General features: G+C 45.7%; 5 protein-coding genes across 5 annotated transcripts; 2 read left to right on the forward strand and 3 right to left on the reverse strand.

The window, feature by feature from the left end:
• Positions 1–5,318: 5,318 nt before the first annotated feature.
• EPUS_08199 (uncharacterized protein) lies at positions 5,319–7,707 on the forward strand (the record flags this gene model as incomplete). Its single annotated transcript, XM_007808007.1, has 3 exons — positions 5,319–6,465; positions 6,578–6,990; positions 7,039–7,707. 3 exons carry the CDS (start codon positions 5,319–5,321, stop codon positions 7,705–7,707), a joined length of 2,229 nt encoding a protein of 742 aa, XP_007806198.1.
• A 1,627-nt stretch (positions 7,708–9,334) lies between these two features.
• EPUS_08200 (uncharacterized protein) lies at positions 9,335–10,140 on the reverse strand (the record flags this gene model as incomplete). Its single annotated transcript, XM_007808008.1, has 3 exons — positions 9,335–9,620; positions 9,690–9,827; positions 9,896–10,140. The coding sequence occupies 3 exons, from the start codon at positions 10,138–10,140 to the stop codon at positions 9,335–9,337; spliced, it is 669 nt and encodes a 222-aa protein (XP_007806199.1).
• Positions 10,141–10,802: 662 nt separating this feature from the next.
• Positions 10,803–11,723, reverse strand: EPUS_08201 (uncharacterized protein; the record flags this gene model as incomplete). Its single annotated transcript, XM_007808009.1, has 2 exons — positions 10,803–11,324; positions 11,520–11,723. The coding sequence occupies 2 exons, from the start codon at positions 11,721–11,723 to the stop codon at positions 10,803–10,805; spliced, it is 726 nt and encodes a 241-aa protein (XP_007806200.1).
• A 1,491-nt stretch (positions 11,724–13,214) lies between these two features.
• Positions 13,215–14,848, forward strand: EPUS_08202 (uncharacterized protein; the record flags this gene model as incomplete). The annotated part of the gene is made up of 2 exons (XM_007808010.1): positions 13,215–14,082; positions 14,148–14,848. The coding sequence occupies 2 exons, from the start codon at positions 13,215–13,217 to the stop codon at positions 14,846–14,848; spliced, it is 1,569 nt and encodes a 522-aa protein (XP_007806201.1).
• A 1,148-nt stretch (positions 14,849–15,996) lies between these two features.
• On the reverse strand, positions 15,997–18,119 carry EPUS_08203 (uncharacterized protein; the record flags this gene model as incomplete). The annotated part of the gene is made up of 2 exons (XM_007808011.1): positions 15,997–17,389; positions 17,434–18,119. The coding sequence occupies 2 exons, from the start codon at positions 18,117–18,119 to the stop codon at positions 15,997–15,999; spliced, it is 2,079 nt and encodes a 692-aa protein (XP_007806202.1).
• Positions 18,120–18,373: the final 254 nt, after the last annotated feature.

Raw genomic sequence — 18,373 nt, forward strand, 5'->3', positions numbered from 1 at the left:
GTGGATTTTGTTAGTGATTAGTTAGAGGGCTGTTTCAGTGGATCTTATTCGCCTTGCTCCCATTTAAGTGTCCGGGAGAAGAGAGTGCTTTTTAGCTGCGAATCGGATGCGTTCTGCGATCACCGCTTCTAACGCCTTACCTAGTGTGTTAAGGAGGGCAATAGGGCGATAAGCTTTCGGGTTAGAGTAGTCAGGTTTCCTAGGTTTGCGGATAATGACTGTGGTGGCACGTTTGAAGGCTGAGGGGTGGACTCCTAGATGGTAGCATGCGCTAAACAGGCGAGTAAGTAGCTCCGGTCGCTTATTAGCAATTGTATAGACGACCCGGTTAGGAATGCTGTCGGGCCCTGGGGCATTATTCTTTTTAGATTTTAGGACAGCTTGTATGGGCGGATAGCAGTCATGTCCACAGTTTTATTATAATACTCATAGCTAGCTACTTATAATACAACGTAGAGTTCACATCTCCCTACAGAGTCTCTACCACGCTTTCCCGTACGTCCGTTCAGACTTTTGCCTCCGTACAGCTCACCTTCTCATCACGTACTTGAAGTTCAGGCCGCCCAAACCATCCCTTGCGCTCTAACCGTAGTTTGCTCCTTAAGCCTATTCTTATTACAAACGCCGTATCAGTATATCGTACGCTTCATTAACAAATAGACCGACACGCGCATCCGTCCTCTCGGGCTATATAGATAGTGTCGCTGTCGCTGCTATTATATGCTATGCCTCGCAGCTATTAACTGTTTCGCGTTACCGAAGAACTTATTTAGCTAAAGTATATCTTAATAAAGAATATAATTATTAATAATCTTATAAAGCTATTTCTAAGAGTCAAGTTTAATTAATTTATAAAACTATTATAGCTTAATACTAAGCTAGTTATTTAGAATCTAAAAAAGGGTAATCCTAGACCTTATATAACTATAGTGACTTATATAGCAAAAAGAGACACTCTTTCTTATTTTTCTTATAAGGTTTTTTCTAGGTTTTATTAAGGCTCTTACTAAACAAAATAAACTCATCTCCTAATACTTTATACAGAGTCCCAAAAAGGTAATCAGAGCAGCTACAGGCAATGCTCCCTGAGAGGGAGTGTCAGCGGAAGACAGAGTTCTCTGACCACCGCAACTGTTCGCCACACGCTATTACTTAGAAATGCATACACTCACAAATGCTGCAGTTCGCATTGCAACGCTGATTTATGATCTCCTTCTAGGTGATTCTATAGCTTGCCTATTCCATGCGTATATATAGCGGTCATCCTGCTCCTCAGGAGTTAAGAGAGTAACTCAATCAATTCAATTGAACCCTCTCTCTCTTCATACTGCTTATCTAATCAGTATCTCCGTACGCTATTTGCTACATCCTCTAACAGCATAGGCCGCTTTTACCGCAAAGAGCAATTTTGCAGTCACTATGTATGGCATAGATGAAATAGTATCCTACACTCAATCTTGAACGCGCCTCGGCACCCAACTGAGTTGGCCGTTTTGGCTGCCTGACTCAGGAACTACTCACTCGGCTCCAACTTCAGCTCAGCCTCTACTGAGGGCGCACCGCCACTGCTCTCGCTGCTCACCCGCTTACTCACCTTCTATCCGATACTGTTTAAGAGACTCACTCTCACTTTATCCTATACTCAGTTCTACTCCTTCTTGTTATTAACAAATTAGACTATATCATAGAGGTCATCCTACGCGTTAACAGGCCACAGTTGATTTCAGTGCGTTGCAGTAGCTGGCAGCCTTGCATAGAGTCAAATAGGCTTATATCAACGTCATTTGGGCACGCCTACACGTTGGTGTGCAGAAATCGGCCCGCCAAGTGGTTCTGTACGTTAGTATTCCGTAGCTCAAATTAATACCGTTAGCGGCGCTATGCCAACTCTTGATCGCCTAAGAACCTGTTTATCGTTGAAATAACGTGATAAGGGCGTTCAACTTTTTAGTGCCTAACAGAATTGAGGAAAGCTGTGTGAACAAGCAACGTACTACGATAATCGAGAAGAAGTAATGTTAGCACAGCGCTAGTAATTTTGCAACAGAACGGACTCTTAACGAGACAGCTACTTCGACAGTTTAGCGGTACTGCTGTGACCAATATCTGTGGCTATCGACCAGAGAAGCTTCTAGGCATCCAAGTGGCGCTGTATGATAACTAACTATTACTAGAGCTATGCTAACATTATTTATGCCCCTTAACGTCCAGTACGGGTCTGTGCAACATACGGTTCTGTGCAACACCAAATTTTCACACCGCAATTTGAGATACAACTTCGAACAGCCACCATTACGCCACCACAAGGCCAAATCTCTTCGAAACAGGTTCAAATTGAAGCTGAGTATTCTCTCTATCTATTGGTACTTATAATGGCTGATAAATATGTTAATCTATCAAGTTCTGAGCGTGTGGATGCAGCTATTCAATTACTTCAAAAGAATCCTTCGTTAAGCCTGCGAAAAGCAGCCACTATTTGCAATATCAATCCCTCCTCTGTTTCTCAATGCCAGCGAGGTCTTACACGGCCTAAAGAGCAAGCTGATCAATAACGACAGCTATTAGCACCAGCAGAAGAGGCTATTTTGATTAAATATGCACTCAAATATAATGATTAGGGTCTTCTACTTTAGTTTAAGCATCTACATTAATTTACCTTAGAAATCCTTTATTAAAAAGGCACTTGAATTACTCTAAGATATTATTAGCATTAAGCGCTATTATAACGTAACCCATAGCTTTGAATAGCCCTCTTATAGCCTATTAATTGTCATTAAGCTTCTGTTATAAAGGGTTAATTGCAAGGCAATAGTTTACTTTATTCTATCGAATTTGTATAGAACACTTAATTAGAGATAAAGATATTTATAATATAAATAAGAAGAGCTTTATAATAAGGTAATGCAAAGAACTTATGTTCTTATCCCCATTTAGCAGAAACAAGCGTTTATACATCAAGATAATAATAAAGAATAGATATCTATTATTAAATGCGTATAAGAAAGAAATAATAATAAGGCTATTGCCCTATTTATTATTTTAAAAGGCAAATAATAATAGGCTGCTTAGTAGGATAGTATTAATGATTCTTATATAAAGATAGCTATAAGCGAAAAGGGATAGACTAATAATATCCTTATTATAAATTAGCTAACAGAGCATTTTAATTCTCTTATAAAGCCTTATGAAACACTTATAAAACGCCTACTTATTATTAATAGCTATGAATCTTATTATATAATTAATTTCATCAAATTCTATGACTTACAGAATATAATTCTGCTTATCTTATCTCTTTATATTACGCATTATCTTTAACTACTTGATATAGCCTATTTTGGTCCTTTTTAATGTTAGTATTCAGCTAAAGTTAAGGCTTATAATTAATTTAATAAAACATATGTTGAAAAACCTGATTTTCTACGCTTTTATTAAAGAGCTAGAGCTGTAGCTCTTAATTCAGAGAATATTAATGCAGAATATAAAGCAACAGGTCTTATTCCGTATAATCCACAGCGCGTTTATAACAAAATAGCACTTATATAACCAAATGCCTCTTTTGATTCAGATTTGAACAAAATACTCAAACAAACAGATCAAGAAATTAGCACTGTACGTCGAATTCAGCGATTTATTGAAACAGCAATAGAGGATGTACCTGGCAAGCGAATTCTACTTGATAAGATACACGCTCTTAACGCTGAAAACGCTCTATTACTCAAAACTAATGCCGAGTTAGTTGCGAATGCTCGTACAAGCAAAAGAACAAACAAACAGCTATCTACAGAGGGTAGATGCTTATCCAAAACGACTGCAGATGAGCTTAGAGCACAAGCAGCAGAAAAGGAGGCACAGAAAGAGGCACAAAAGGCTCAAGCACTTGAGAAAAAGGCTGCAATAACTGCTAAAAAAGCGGAGGAGCGTCATAATAGGGCCCTACGTCAATTAGCAAGGGCAGCTATTGCAGAGGATAAGGGAGAAAAACAACGTCAACGTCTGCCTCCGAGGTCAAGGGCAAAATGCAATTATCTGCTACGGATCGAGGAGGATGTATTTGAATGAGGGGTAACACCATAGATCTCTATTCTATTTCCTATTTAGGCAGTCCGTACAGCTTCAAAAACGTTATGTTGAACTGTTTAAGCGCGGTTTGACCATGCGTTTCATATACGTTTTGTTACAGATCTGATACGCGTTTCGCATGAGATCCGCATGTATTTTTGGTATCTGCGTTTCACGCTACGCAGCATCTGTACGTATAAATACGTGCTCTTCGCACTCATTTAGATAGAACAACTTGCTATTTCCACACTGATCCGTCGATTAGTCAGCACAGTTCGACACGTTAATAGTGAACTGAATTCGTTGTAACAGCGCTGGCGAGGGTTGTGCCAAGCAATTTTGTTGCACAGAACCGTATGTTGCACAGACCCGTACTGGACGTTACTGTAGGACTAGTACTACGGGCGAGGCCCGAAGTAATGTTAGTTCAGCGTGCTAGTATCTGTACTCGTACGTAGTAAACACGCTCTGTACAGAACAGCTATATCAAATAGAAGTTAGATGTGGTCATTCGACTCGTCTGAATGGATGTACACAAAACAAGCTCAAGAATGACGAATCACGACACTGTGCACCGTAGCAAAAACCAACCGCTACTAGTACCAGACTAACATCACTTCAGCCCTCCATCGCCGATACTCCCAAGTTAGAATGAAATCAATGTAGCTAAGTTTCTCCGATGTTGAGTTGGCTCACCTTATCCTGCTAAGGCTATGCCATTCTATCTAGGATCATCTGATGCGTTGCGAACGCTATTGAGTGGCAACCTTTGCGTAGCTTAAAAACTCAATAGCTGCTACGGACTACCTACGACTCTTTGTCCCTAGATTGGAAGCGACCTACCTCGCTCTAGGTCAGTGTTCACCGATCGATGGAGCCTCTTACGGTCGGACAGGCTGCCGCAGCGATCAACCTTGGCTTGATCTTGGTACGTTCTACCTCGGGTTCTGGCAAAGGATTCTATGCTAAAGCAAGCTCACCGCAGTGCAACTGACTCTTCCTCTTCTTCAAGTCTTGTTACTTGCAGGATTACTGCCATCAGAGTGTAATGCAGTCACCTGGTGCGTTTTGCTCATCGGTCTAGTTAGTACCCCTCATGGCTCAGAGCTGATTTACCGGACCTGAACAGGTCTGCTGTAAGCCGATTTATTCAGTCTTCGCTTTGGCCATCAATACTTACATGCGATACTTCGGCGGAAAGAAGAGACGGAGTTCTGGGCCGCGTTAGCTTCTCTACGCTTACGGCGACATTTGGGATGGCTCTTATCATATCTGCTGGAATTCTGACTCCAATTGGATTGGAAGAGACTGTTGTGGCTGGGTCTTTCGTCAATGCGAAATTTGAATATGCCGTGGACCCAACCCCTTTTGGAACTGAGACTCCGCCTAGGGACCTATATATTTTATCTCGTACCTGCGCGGGCGGTCTTGTTCCATGTCCGGGAGTAGAGCCGTCCGATTTTGCGTTAATCCAACAAGGTGGCAACTTACCGAATATCACGCTTTTCGACAACTATGTCTTGCCAAACATCACCGATTGCTTCGCAAGTGGTTTCAGAAGCGTAGGTGATCTCAGAACAAGCCCATTCGAGATTCAATACCGGCAATATCAGATGGTCTCCATCGATGAGGAATCTATGGACCTGGAAAATAACAGGGAGGATGCAAAGAATAAAGCAACCAATACCACGGGAAAATTTGAAATCCTGGAGAAATTAGTCCTTCTCGACAAAATAGTGGTCCGAGAAGGGATTGTTGCTGATCTTGTCAATGGTGGCGTTGGATTCCGAAACCACACTGTACCCAGCACGCCTCGCATGAGACACGGCGCCCAGTGGACCGAAGATATCCTCTGGCTTGAACCAGTTACGGCATGTGTCGATACGAACTGGTCCGTTCAACATAGACAACGTTCAGCGCCATTTTCAACACACAATCCACTCTGGTCATCCGACTTGTCGCTAGTGAATCGGGGTGGAGGGATCGTTCCGACTCAAATTCCAGATTCTAAATTAATCAATCCGCCTTCTCAGTCAGATCCCGAGCTTCAGTCGAGGGCACTCTTAGCAAAGTCTTTATTCAATTACCGCTTATCAGAATTCCTGAAACTCTCACGCTCGAATGCAACTTTTGGTTCCAGATACGATTTCCTGGATTGGCGCATGTGGGCCGGGATGCAATTTTGGGATTTTGATGGTCGTAAGGGTTTGACACTGGGTCCTATGGAGGATCCTAGTCTCGCGCCAGATACTAGATGGGAGCCTCCTGATAAGATTGAGCTCGATTCAACTCAGTTCAACCTTGCTTCCTTCGACGTACAAGCCTTTCAAGAATATTATTCTTCAAGGTATTCCCCATGGGATCCGGCAGCCAGCTCACCGGATGTAAGTATAGAAGATGCCTGTGAGTATAATCCAAGTGCCTTGTATGGACAATCGAAGCAGAGCAGCCGAATACCTAACATATTTGGTTGAAGTGTCAGCATGCCGGGCAACTTTGCCTAATAGTGCCCCAGATATTGACCTTGTCCTCGTCCGTTGCGGATTCCTCCTCACACCACCAGCCCCTACAATTGAAGCGAGTGAATACAGTTTTCAGTCTCTATATGTTTGTGCCAGTACTGTTCGTGCAACGGTAAAGGAAGTTTCATTTCAGTACAAGCAAACTTCAGAACGGCCGTCACTGAGCGACCTATCAGTAAGTCATGTTTCCCCCAAGAACTACTCTAGCAGGACTTCGAAACCACTTTGGGCGGTCGAGAAGCTTGAAAAAAAATGGAATGTCTCCTCAATCCAACCACTTTGGGGCATCGTGGACGGTAATGCCTCCGAAAGTTCGTCAAATTTCAGGACGGTTGAAAAAGAGAGCTTGTACTTGCCAGATTTCCAAATTAATGATAGCAGGTATCAGGGGTGGGGCGATACCATGGTAACTTATCTTCCCACGAGAGGTTGTGTTCCGACTTACCAGCGACAGGCTGCATCGAAAGGGCCGGGAATGTTTCTTGACTTCGTGTACAACGTTCATGACGCCCTAGAGTATCATGCAAGAGACATCGACTACCAAGGCACAGAGAATGCTCAAATGCTCGCAAAATGGCGCGAGCTCTCAGCTTCACCTGAGACAGCCGCGAAGATTCCCAATCTCATATGGACTGACCTTGCTGCGAATATGCTTGTCGGCACCAAGTCCCTCCTGTCAGCCTTTCCCAATGCACAATTCCATCAGGTGCGCAGCAACAAGCGAAGAATCTTTTTCGACTACGCCTGGGCCGTTCCCGCACTCATTTGCGCAGCTATCTGGATACTTTGCGCCGTCTTGTGTCTCTTATTGTGCCTTTTCCCCAAGTCTCGTTCACGAATGAGGCTCTCGAGGCTGAGAGTCTTGATTAATCAACTCTCCGTTGGCCGAGCATTGGTCGTTGCAGAGAAATCCAATGCGGTTGACTTCAGAGGTTCAACAAAAGAGTGGCTAGCCGCGGCTGGTCGGAAGATGATCTATCTTCCCACGCTCGAGGGCTCTGTTGATGATGGAATAGAGCTAGGCTCTCGTCCTGCGAGAGGTGAATGTAGCAGGGAAGGCGGCGCCTGGATGGACCAGCCGAGACGTTTGGCTACGACCAGATCCCGACGTGCATCGTTTTAATGCGCTGCAGGAAACCTGATCTCTTAAAAAAGAAAAGAAAATAAATGCCGAAGCCTCTAAAGTGGATACGGCAATAACCGTTGATCATGATGAATGCATCTACCTCCGGATGGAGACTCAGTCGGAAGACGCAGTCTTGTGGCTGGGTAAACATGCACTCATCCACTTGCTGAATTCTGTATACCCATTCAAGTGCTTCTTAGAAGATGCAAGGCATACTGTAGCTTCATAGGGCGATCCATTCCATGATTTAAATAGACATCTTCAAACAGGCTACAATGTTTCTAACTGTTTCAACAATCTATGCTTATTTTACGCTGGATCTCATTAAACAGACACGGCAACAGATCCAGGGCGCAGGTGCAGACTGCGTCGGGTGATCTGACCTCTGACCACTAGCTTGAGTATGTCTTCAATGCATCCCGTTTTGAATATACCAAGCCTACGAGTGACTAGCAAGGCTGGTACTCTCACACTCAGTCCAACAGCTAACACTATCCTATGTCCTTGCTTCTGCAGGCCTATGGACTCTTATTGGGGCCATCCGTCACAGTAGGCCAGTTAGATGCTTGCACTACTGAGGGAGTCGTTTCGGTAGTGTAGAAACCCGATGTTGGAACCGTCGTTGAAGAAAAGGTCGTCGTGGCGCTGAAGCTCAGCGACAGGGACATGTTTGATGAAATTGCAGTATCATATACATTGGCATCGTTCAAACACGTCAATCCAAATTGAGTATGGTGGTACTGAGCCATGTTCCACCAGAAACAAGTATTGATTTCTGCGATATTGTAGCAGATGAGAAATTGCACGCGTCATCTGCTGTTGAACTCAAAAATACAGTTTGCGCTATTTTGCTACGTGTGTCACCAGCGTTTTGTTACAGAATTGATACGCGTTTTGCATCAGCCACGCATGTATTTTTGGTATCTGCGTTGGGCGCGATTTCGCTTGATATAGCAACTTTGTAAGGATAAATGCGCGCTCCTCGCACTGAATTAGATAGAACAACTTGCTATTTCCACACTGATCCGTCGATTAGTCAGCACAGTTCATCATCTGCTTTTGGATTGTACGGACGAACTAGGTTTACCAGCATGCCGCGTCTATCCTTCAGTAGTTCAACAAGAAGATCGAAAATCTGTTGATAAATCATCGTTGGCGCTTACAGTATTTCTCCTCCGAAGATAAAGGAACTACTATGTAGAACAAACCGTATGGAAGATCGCCCAAAACGGTACAGATATGATGTTCCACGGTTTAGCTTACGACACGCGTCGTCGGGTCATCGCAGCGGTGGCTCGGACCCTGAGGTGAATAAATGTCGTAAATATCGACAACCGGCAATTTCTAATCTCGATATTTAAAGAAAAAGCATTTCAGTATTAGACCTTTTTGCCATGCGCACCTGGTGTTAATTAGTTGTCCCGCTGCAATTATATCTAGCCACGTGTCACCACCACAGCGTATGGGATACCCAAGCGGCACGCCATAGTCGAGAACACCCTCAACCGGCAGAGTCTGCTAGGGAGCCCTCTCGGTTTACAGTCTCTCAGAATGAACATTCCATTACCTTCTACAACGCATAATCTGGGCTTTGGAACGTGCAGTGCCCCAGTTTCAAACGTTTTTATGCCGCGGTGCCCGCCAGTGCTGCAGCCTTGACCCACGTCTCCCTCTCCTGTAACCCCGTAAACCACTTATCCACGTTCGGATACTTTTCAAATGTTCCCTTGTATCCAAATGCCTTCAAAGCCGACCCATTAGGCAAGTGAAACAAGTCAACCAAGGTCAGGTCGTCTCCCGCAAGATATTTCTGTTTAGCTAGAAGCCTGTCATAGTAAGCGAAAACTTCATCAAGATCAGCTTCGGCTTGAGCGACTCTTGCTTCATCTGGCGGACCAAGACCCTTCACTCTATTCAAACTCCGGTTAGCGACTCTGCAAAGAGAACGGAATATTCGCGAGGGTCAAGAAGACACATACTTTTTGATTACAATCTCAGTTCCGATTGTTTCAGAAGCGGCTGCAAAATAGCTTTGTTCGACAGAACAAGCTTGTTCGAAGAGACCATAGGCCTTATCATCGCCCCCTGGGATCAATTTCGGACCGGAAGTGTAATTCCTGACACAAGAACATCAGTAAGACTAAACTCTTCTACTTTTACTTCCGTCCCTCATCAACACCCAAACGAAGCACGACTTTGAAAGACTTGCCGTGCAAGGTACTTGCAAATAGCCCTACTCTCAAAGATAAGAAACCCGTCATCATCCAACACAGGCACCTTCCCAAAGGGCTGCAACTTCTTGTAGGCCTCGCTCTTCTGGTCTCCCTTGGCAATATCAACGAGGATGTGCTCATACGGGAGGTCCTTCTCTAGAATTGTGACCAAGACACGGGAAAAGGACATAGCAGAGCCATAGAGTTTGAGAACCATTTTCGCGCTCGGATTTTCATATATAGCGGTGATTAGTGTAAGTGTTCTTCTCATGAATCGAGAAGGGACTGATAGCACAACTGCGAGGGCGCCAATCACAAGTTCTGTCGATGGCTTTCTGGTCCCACCAACAGAATAAAAAGTTCCGTTCGCTAGGCAGCTGTGTAAGTACTCGAAAGGTGTATTCATTAGTGTAAACACTAATAAGCACTAGAAATCTACTACGTATGACCGAACTGTGGCTATCCTAATCAGGCAAGAGTTTAGGGTTGAATGGGAATACTTGGCGGTCCGCTCCTGTTTAGTAATCATCAAGATTTCTGTAAGCCAAGTACAAACTCGCATTGAAGGCTTAGCCCTACGAACTTCTCTTCTTCCCTCTCGTCCCCCTCTCGCCACCCAATACGCTTAGCAAGAAGAACATCACTTACGCCAAATCCTCTGCCACAGTCGCAAACATAAGCTCTGATCCCTCTAGTCTGAACGTCTAGTCGCCACTCTCAAATCCCTCCCTCCGCCGCACCTCGACCTCAATCTCCTGATCTGGCTGCTTCACGGCTGCGACCGCATGCGTCTTATGCGCCGTCAAGTGTGGCCATCTGCCTTCGTTCCGACCGGTCGCATTTCATACCTCGTAACAAACATTGTCGTCACAGCCATTGTCACTGTGGTTGCGAAGTGTCGTCCTGGGCAGAGCGTTGTGCCGCCGCCAAAAGCGCGGACAACCCAGTGTGTCGGCCTTTATTCTTCTTCTTCTTCTTCTTCTTCTTCTTCTTCTTCTTCTTCTTCTTCTTCTTCTTCTTCTTCTTCTTCTTCTTCTTCTTCTTCTTCTTCTTCTTCTTCTTCTTCTTCTTCTTCTTCTTCTTCTTCTTCTTCTTCTTCTTCTTCTTCTTCTTCTTCTTCTTCTTCTTCTTCTTCTTCTTCTTCTTCTTCTTCTTCTTCTTCTTCTTCTTCTTCTTCTTCTTCTTCTTCTTCTTCTTCTTCTTCTTCTTCTTCTTCTTCTTCTTCTTCTTCTTCTTCTTCTTCTTCTTCTTCTTCTTCTTCTTCTTCTTCTTCTTCTTCTTCTTCTTCTTCTTCTTCTTCTTCTTCTTCTTCTTCTTCTTCTTCTTCTTCTTCTTCTTCTTCTTCTTCTTCTTCTTCTTCTTCTTCTTCTTCTTCTTCTTCGTCTTCGTCTTCGTCTTCGTCTTCGTCCACATCAGCATCTCTCGGCAATTTACCATCTCTCGTATCTCGATTACATATATCCATGGTATCCGTTTCATTTTTTACCCAAGATGTAACTGCTCTTCTAACCGTTCTACGTGCGCGTCTGGTCTTGACTGGCATAATAACCAACGGTCTTGAAGCTTCCTGGTAGCTTTATAAAGCCCCTTACATACCGATTCATCTGTCATGCCTCCATTCCTCATCTCTTCGTACGTGAACCTCGCTCTCACAGAGTACCAATGAGATTTCGAAATCCCACTAGCTGAATATGCACTGACCAGGCGAATACTCTCGTCGACAAACCCCTCATCACTAATTCGACCGATCCAGCAAGCCGAGATAGAGGTGAGAAATGGTAGACGTTCACGCAGATTCATATCCAAAGATTAGCAACCGCTAAGCGGTCATTCTCTTAATCCATTAGGAGCAAACGACGCGGGAAGGATCGGAGTTGTCAGCATGACCGTGACCAGCAAAATGGAATATTTTGCAATTCGGTAAATGCACAAAATATCTTACTTGTACCGCCCTAGTTCGATAGGATCCAAGACCATTGATTAATAAAGTTTATATAACATTGTCACCTCCTTCGTCGCAGAAGCTGGTTCACGTTGAGTTAGTGTATTCTGCATGACGACAAGGAGCGCCTGGGGTTAGGCTGATTGTCTGGAATCACTTCTTCTTTCCTCGATCAAACTCAGAGTAGAGATGATCCTTACAGACTTCGACGACTAGCGCTGATGCCACGCCTTTATAACCTCGTCCGCCTGCCTGGGGTCCTGTCTGAGCTGCTCCGTGTGCGTAGAAAGCAAGTTTAAGGAGCTGCGTGCATAGATATTCGTACAAGTTGGCTGTATGATACAGCGAAATTGGCTGCAAAGTTGCGGTAGAGATTGAGCAATCAAACGCAGGGAAGATACGGAGAAAACTTGGCCAGTGGGTGCTCATACGGCTTGACAGGTACGACGACTCAATTACGGCGGACTGTTACGGGCTTAAGGCCAATTCAAATTTTTGGATTCCCTGCAGCCCTCAGCTTCACACCACAAGACTCAAGAGTGCGTATAAAGATTCAATTGGTTAACTGTAGTATTTGGTGGATTGTCACCGGCTGAAGACCAATTCAAATTTTTAGATTCCTCGTAATTCCTGCTGGTTATTCTATCTTAACTGATACTACATGTAAATGTGTACGAAGACTTACTTAGTTAGATTAAGCACCCCTAAAAGGATGTCTTAGCAAGATGTCTTTAAGAAAGTATCTCCAAGAGGGTATCCCCAAGAGGGTGTCCCCAAGACCTCAGTGATCTGCTGCCAAGACATTGTGAACTGCAATGAACCCCCTGTGCACAACCAGCCACGTTTCAAACCAGCGCCACTCTGTCAAAACAATGTTCGGCAAGGAGAGTGTCTGCGACAACAACCCTGACCTCCTGAATGAGGTTTGTTATCAACAGCTGAAACGACCCATAGTCGCCAAGCGCGCTGTTTGTGACTGGGTGGTGGCGTCATTGCTATTTGATACACACATCGATCGATCAGGATGTCCCCTGCCTCAGACTTGCTTCGGCTCGGTCTGTAGTACTTTTGATTAGTGACTTGATTTCTATAGTCTGTCATCTCCTCGTGGGCACCGTTTCCTTTCATGTGCGTTGTGTTATGTTTATGAGCTTCTCTCCGGAGAACTGCTTTCAAATTCTAGAGCTTCTCGTTATCCGTATCTGGAGGTCAGTGCCTTCTTTCTGAGATCGATTCCAAGCATGGATATCATGCGGCAACCTCATGAATAAGCCTTCATCATCGATTAACGCAAGCATCAACCATATAATCAAACCCATCTTTCTGATTCTGGCCGATCAGGCGACTCTATGGCTCCTGGCGCATCAGATCCACGAGCTGATGCCGACTTGGTTGGATCTCTTTCTACTCATTCTACTACTGAAGGCTCACGAGCGCCCTTGCAATCACATACAACTACTTCACCTAGGCCGCACACGTCTGGGGAAACCTTCGCGCATTCAAGTGCTGATTTTCGCCCTTATGCCGGTATTTTGGCTGAATCACAGTCTGTCCGTTCAGCAACTCCCTATGAGAATGTTACAGGTCGACTCGCTGAACGAGAAGCTGGATATCTGGCAAGCAGCCGCACAACTCCTATCGAACCGTCCATTAGGGCGCTGACTATGCATCAACCGAGTCGCCGGACAGCTAGACCACAGAGAGGCCATCCACTGACTCGACGCACAGAAGCTGCGGCAAGCTCCCTACCGGATACAGACGAGGCACCGCCAAGAGAGCCGACAGATAGGACAACACGTGTGAGCGGTTCGCGAGATGGGCAGGAAGGAAACGCCAGTCGAAGCGCGTTCTCATGGGTCAACACACGACGCCATGCTATTGAGACTGACTTGAATCATGCCAGAGCTGATTCTTATGAAAGCAATCGACGGGCCTCTAACTTACAGACACCACTTTCTGACTCAGCAGTCCCGGCGCACCGCTCTCTAACCGCTCGTGAATATGAAAGTGGGCCCCCCAAGATTTGTTTCAAGACATTCTTCGCCACTGGTCGCGGAAGAGAAGCTCGCGAAAGCGAAGTTGTATATCACTATCTGGAAAGAATCAAATCACACCACAATAGGGAGGTGCCCTCTCAGCATGCTCGAATGAGACACGCCTATGACAGCCTGGACAACTGGGATTTACTGCGACAAGTGGTGGGACGAGCCGGTGCTGGTAATCATATCCATCCTCACCCTTCCGATAGTGACGCGTACATGTCAGCTAACAACATGCTCCAGAGGTGCTGGCACTTGTCTCACCAGAATATCAGTTCTACGATAGTGATCTGCCTTCAAGCTGGCGGAGCGATGTCAAAGCAACCTGGCGGTTCCTCCATCAACACTATGGCTTTCTCGGTCATGGCACTTTCATGACTGAGACGCTGATTCTCCTTGATCCAAAATGCAACCTCAGGGAATTCAAGCGCATCATCCAGGCCACTATCCACTTCGAACCTGTCCTGGATACAATATTATCTAATCACAATCACAGCACCGAAACGACGGCGCCTGCCCATCATCCAAGCTATTGGCGCGCGAGTCCTGAACTGGCGAACAAAAGTCGACATGAGGCTATTCTACATATCGAGAACATAGCGCACTTGCAAGAGCTGCTCCACTTGCGAGGGATTTTGGGCACTGCTAATTCGTGGTCAACGAGCATTCAATCCAACTACTACTGCCCATCCGAGGTGTTTCGCAATGCTCCACAGATCAGGACGGCGGATGATGTTGTCCAGTGGGGCGAATTTGCCATGTCCTTTGTCGAAGCCTCTCTTTCATGTACGCTACCGCGGCTGCTGAGATTTTCCCCCGACCAGATCGGCTTGAACCGTTTTCTGCGTGGGAGGGGTCGTGGTACCGAAGCGTTGTATGACGGACATGTCAGGCTCACCCGGATGTTTCACGGTTTGTCTGGCGGTGGTGCCCATCCTCCTTAGGTTCTCCGTCACGGGGTCCATTCTACACTTCATGTCCATACTACATTTTATGTCCATTTCTTCGTGTACACTAGCCATTTATGTCGAAGGCAATATACAATAAGTTGGCCGCACCGTAACCAAACCAGAAGGACGGGTGAACCAGTAGCCCTCACGCATCCATGTCTGGAGGAGAACAGTGATCGAAACCTGGAGGGCCACTGTATCGTGAACACACAGCCCTCCTTTACCTCTCTTCCTCACAAGAACCCCCTTCAACCTAGGCGAGAATAGAAAAAAAAGGAATCAGATTAATGACTTTAGCCCCAGTCCGGAAGCGGAATCTCCGATGGCTGTGAGAGAACTGCAACAGTATTATTAGTATGCACAGTTGCGTACACTCCTGGACGATTCATGTTCTAAATCAAGAGTGGGGAGGCTGAGATGGCGTTCAATTCTTATTTTGTAGCCTGGACGACCAGCGCGTCCGGACCCGGATGAATTTTGGATGCATTGTTGCTTCTCCTAACGACTCATATCAATCAGGTTGAATTCTCATTTCAGTTCAGGTAAGATTAAGGATGCTTTAGTGGCTGATTGAACCCATTGCATCGACCCCGGCTTTGCTGCGGAATTCTTTATTACGGGTCGAACATTGTTTGATTGTGGATAGAAAACATATGATTTAGCACTATTGTTGGATGAGGAATACTTTCAGATACTCCTTGACCAGTTTCCTGATAGCCAATTAGGTGAGGAGCAGTAGCCAATGTTTGGGTCGTCAGCGCAGACATCGGTCCCCACTCGACATCTCATTGGTGGGCGCTTTTTTCACAGCCGTCTTGGCGGGTGCTGTTTCCGGACCCTGAAGAGAGTTCCGTGCGACTCTTGGCAGTTCGAAACAGTAGGGTTCACACCAAATAAAGTGCGAGAGGCCCCAGGTTCAGATCCTGGATTGCGCCATTCTTTTTTTTTGGGTCAACTTCTACGTGAAAGGAAATTGACCAGTCAGTATACGCTTTTTGGTCGCTGACCTTTTTGAGCGAGGGAAGGGGTAACGTGAGTCTTCTGGCCCCAGTTTCTGCTTGCAAGTTTTCTTGAATGCATATGCCAAAACTCGACATCTTCATGCTGCCAAAGAGCAATGAACAGGAGTTGTTATTTCTGGATCAATACTTCTCGTTCGGTAGAATCTTGCTGTAGTGCCTAGTCTGACTTGTGCTATCAAACACGAGCTCGACCGAGTCATTGTGATTCACGCGTATATTCACCGGTTGACGGAAGGTCTCGAGTGTATCAATGCCCACGCTAGTGTTTCGGAGCAGACCAATGGGCCGCTGGGAATTGATAGCTAGGACGACGAGTTCGGCGACAGAATTCCAGCTTGCGGCCACGGTACCGGTCGCGATTGTGTAAAGTAGATATCCGGAGATTGCAGCAACATAAAACATGACAACAGCTAAAGAAAGTTTAGTTGTGATTGCAGATATGTCGTACCCGTAGCCTATCGCAAACCTTCGAGTCTCCAGTTTTGTGAGGTCTTCAGGCTTGACCCATACTGTATTGTTGACGAACAGATCGATCTCGTCGAAGTGGCGCAGAAAGTGATGGGCATCAATATAGTCCATGAACGCGGTATACTGCTGCTGATTCATACCATTCATCTCACTTGTCCATTTTTCCGTGCTGTTGAACCTGGAAAAGGCCCAGTTCTGTTGGTCTGATGCCACATAAGATAGGGCGATTGCGTATTGTAGTCCTTGAATTAAATACTCACCATCATCACTGTATTTAGCTGCCCTTTCCAACTCCATGGTGACTGTGTATGCCCTTTGAGCCCAAGCAGGGCTTATTGATACCAGTCTCTTACCGCTCAGCTCCGATAGTACTTTACGGGGATCTTCTTTTGGGTTGGCCGGTTTATCACTGCTGAATACTGTACTAGCAGACAATCTTGTCGTGACTGTCGACCAATACGCATCGATAGTGCACGAAGACAACAGCCATTGATCTTCCGGCTGCGCTGTTTGCGCTGTTACCATAACGAGCGAATGACTGGTAATGTTAGGTGGTAATTTTGCCCACATGATTGACCCACAAAACCGGAGGCCTTGACAAGTATAATCGGTCCGATACAACGAAAGCAGGTCATCCGTCATGGTAGCGTTGGAAGGAAGTAGCAACGGTTTGTAAGAAACCGCGTTCTTCAGGTAGGGTTTGGCTGGACCGAAGTCAACATATCGGCCAGACGGGTCTGTGTCGCTGACTTGCACCAAAGAAGACCAACAGCTCGTGTACACGTAAGGCTGCAAGGCGCGCACCGTCCATAGATAATCTCCAGGAGCTCTAACGAGACTGGTTAAGGACATAGTGGTTGGGACTGTGGCTAAAGTTTCGAAGCTTGAGTTCGCGACGTCTGCGACAGCATCCCAGTTTCCATTTGTGATTGATGCCACAAATTTCGCATTTCGTACTCCGTATTGGTCAACAATTGGCAGTCGCCAGTTCGAGCCAGCACTCATCTGGGCTTGGAAAGATGTCGCGTTGAAAGCAGATTCTGCCCTGAAATGCATCAGCTAGAACTCGGAATGAAATATTTTCCCTACTTGAGATTGCCACCAATGAGATCCACTTTTTCTGGGTAAACATCCTCCAGCTTATTGTAAAAAGCTAGCCTGCTGTATTTAAGATGATTCATCGGTCGAGGGATCATGAGGACAGCTGTTGACGGACCCACAAGTGCTGCTAGCACGATAGCCACTGGCAGAAAGATATGGAGAGCTGATCGCAATGCTATATCGATGTTTGTCGACGTTAGACAACCCCACAGCTGTAGGGACCAGAGACTAGAGATATCTGTCGTGGTAAAAGGCGCCAGAAGTCCACCTAGAGGGAATCCTTTTCCACCAAGGACCTGGTTTCTCACAAGGCCTAATACGACTGTGGCGATAGAGGCTTGAGTGAGGATTTCTACCATCTTTGCTGCAAACTGTAATGGTGCCAATGTGTCTGTCGATATCGAGCCGATGAACGTTGTCTTGATGTTGGCGACTAAGAACGTGACCAGCGTTGCCATCGGTACAATATGGGGCAGCATATGCAGTAGAGCTGCTGTCCGGCTGTCGTAGATAGCTGTCTTCTTCATCTCGTGCGGAGACCGCCATTTGGTTGATTGCCATAGCAGTTGAAGTTTGATGGACCTAAAAGTTGCTGCAAAACATTGATTCAACTTTTCAAATGCCTGAGCGCTTCCCTTCCTCGTCTTAGCAGTCAATAATGGTACTGATGCCATTGCATCTATGTCAACAAGAGCTGCTAGCGGTGTCGCAGCAGCGACGTTTTCACCCTCTTCGTTGAGGTTGAGCTCATCGCACAAAGAAAGTCTGGACACAATTGGACTGTTCGCGACCCTGCGTCGGCTTCCAGCTTTATCAATTAGGCACTCAGCCAACGCCACTAGGGTTCCTCCGGGGCACGAGCGACAGGCGACGATGCTGCGCCATTGCCTAAGAGGCGACACACAATGCAGGCGCGACCTTAGTTGTG

The sequence above is a fragment of the Endocarpon pusillum genome (assembly GCF_000464535.1).
Source record: "Endocarpon pusillum Z07020 unplaced genomic scaffold scaffold799, whole genome shotgun sequence".
NCBI classification, from domain to species: domain Eukaryota; kingdom Fungi; phylum Ascomycota; class Eurotiomycetes; order Verrucariales; family Verrucariaceae; genus Endocarpon; species Endocarpon pusillum.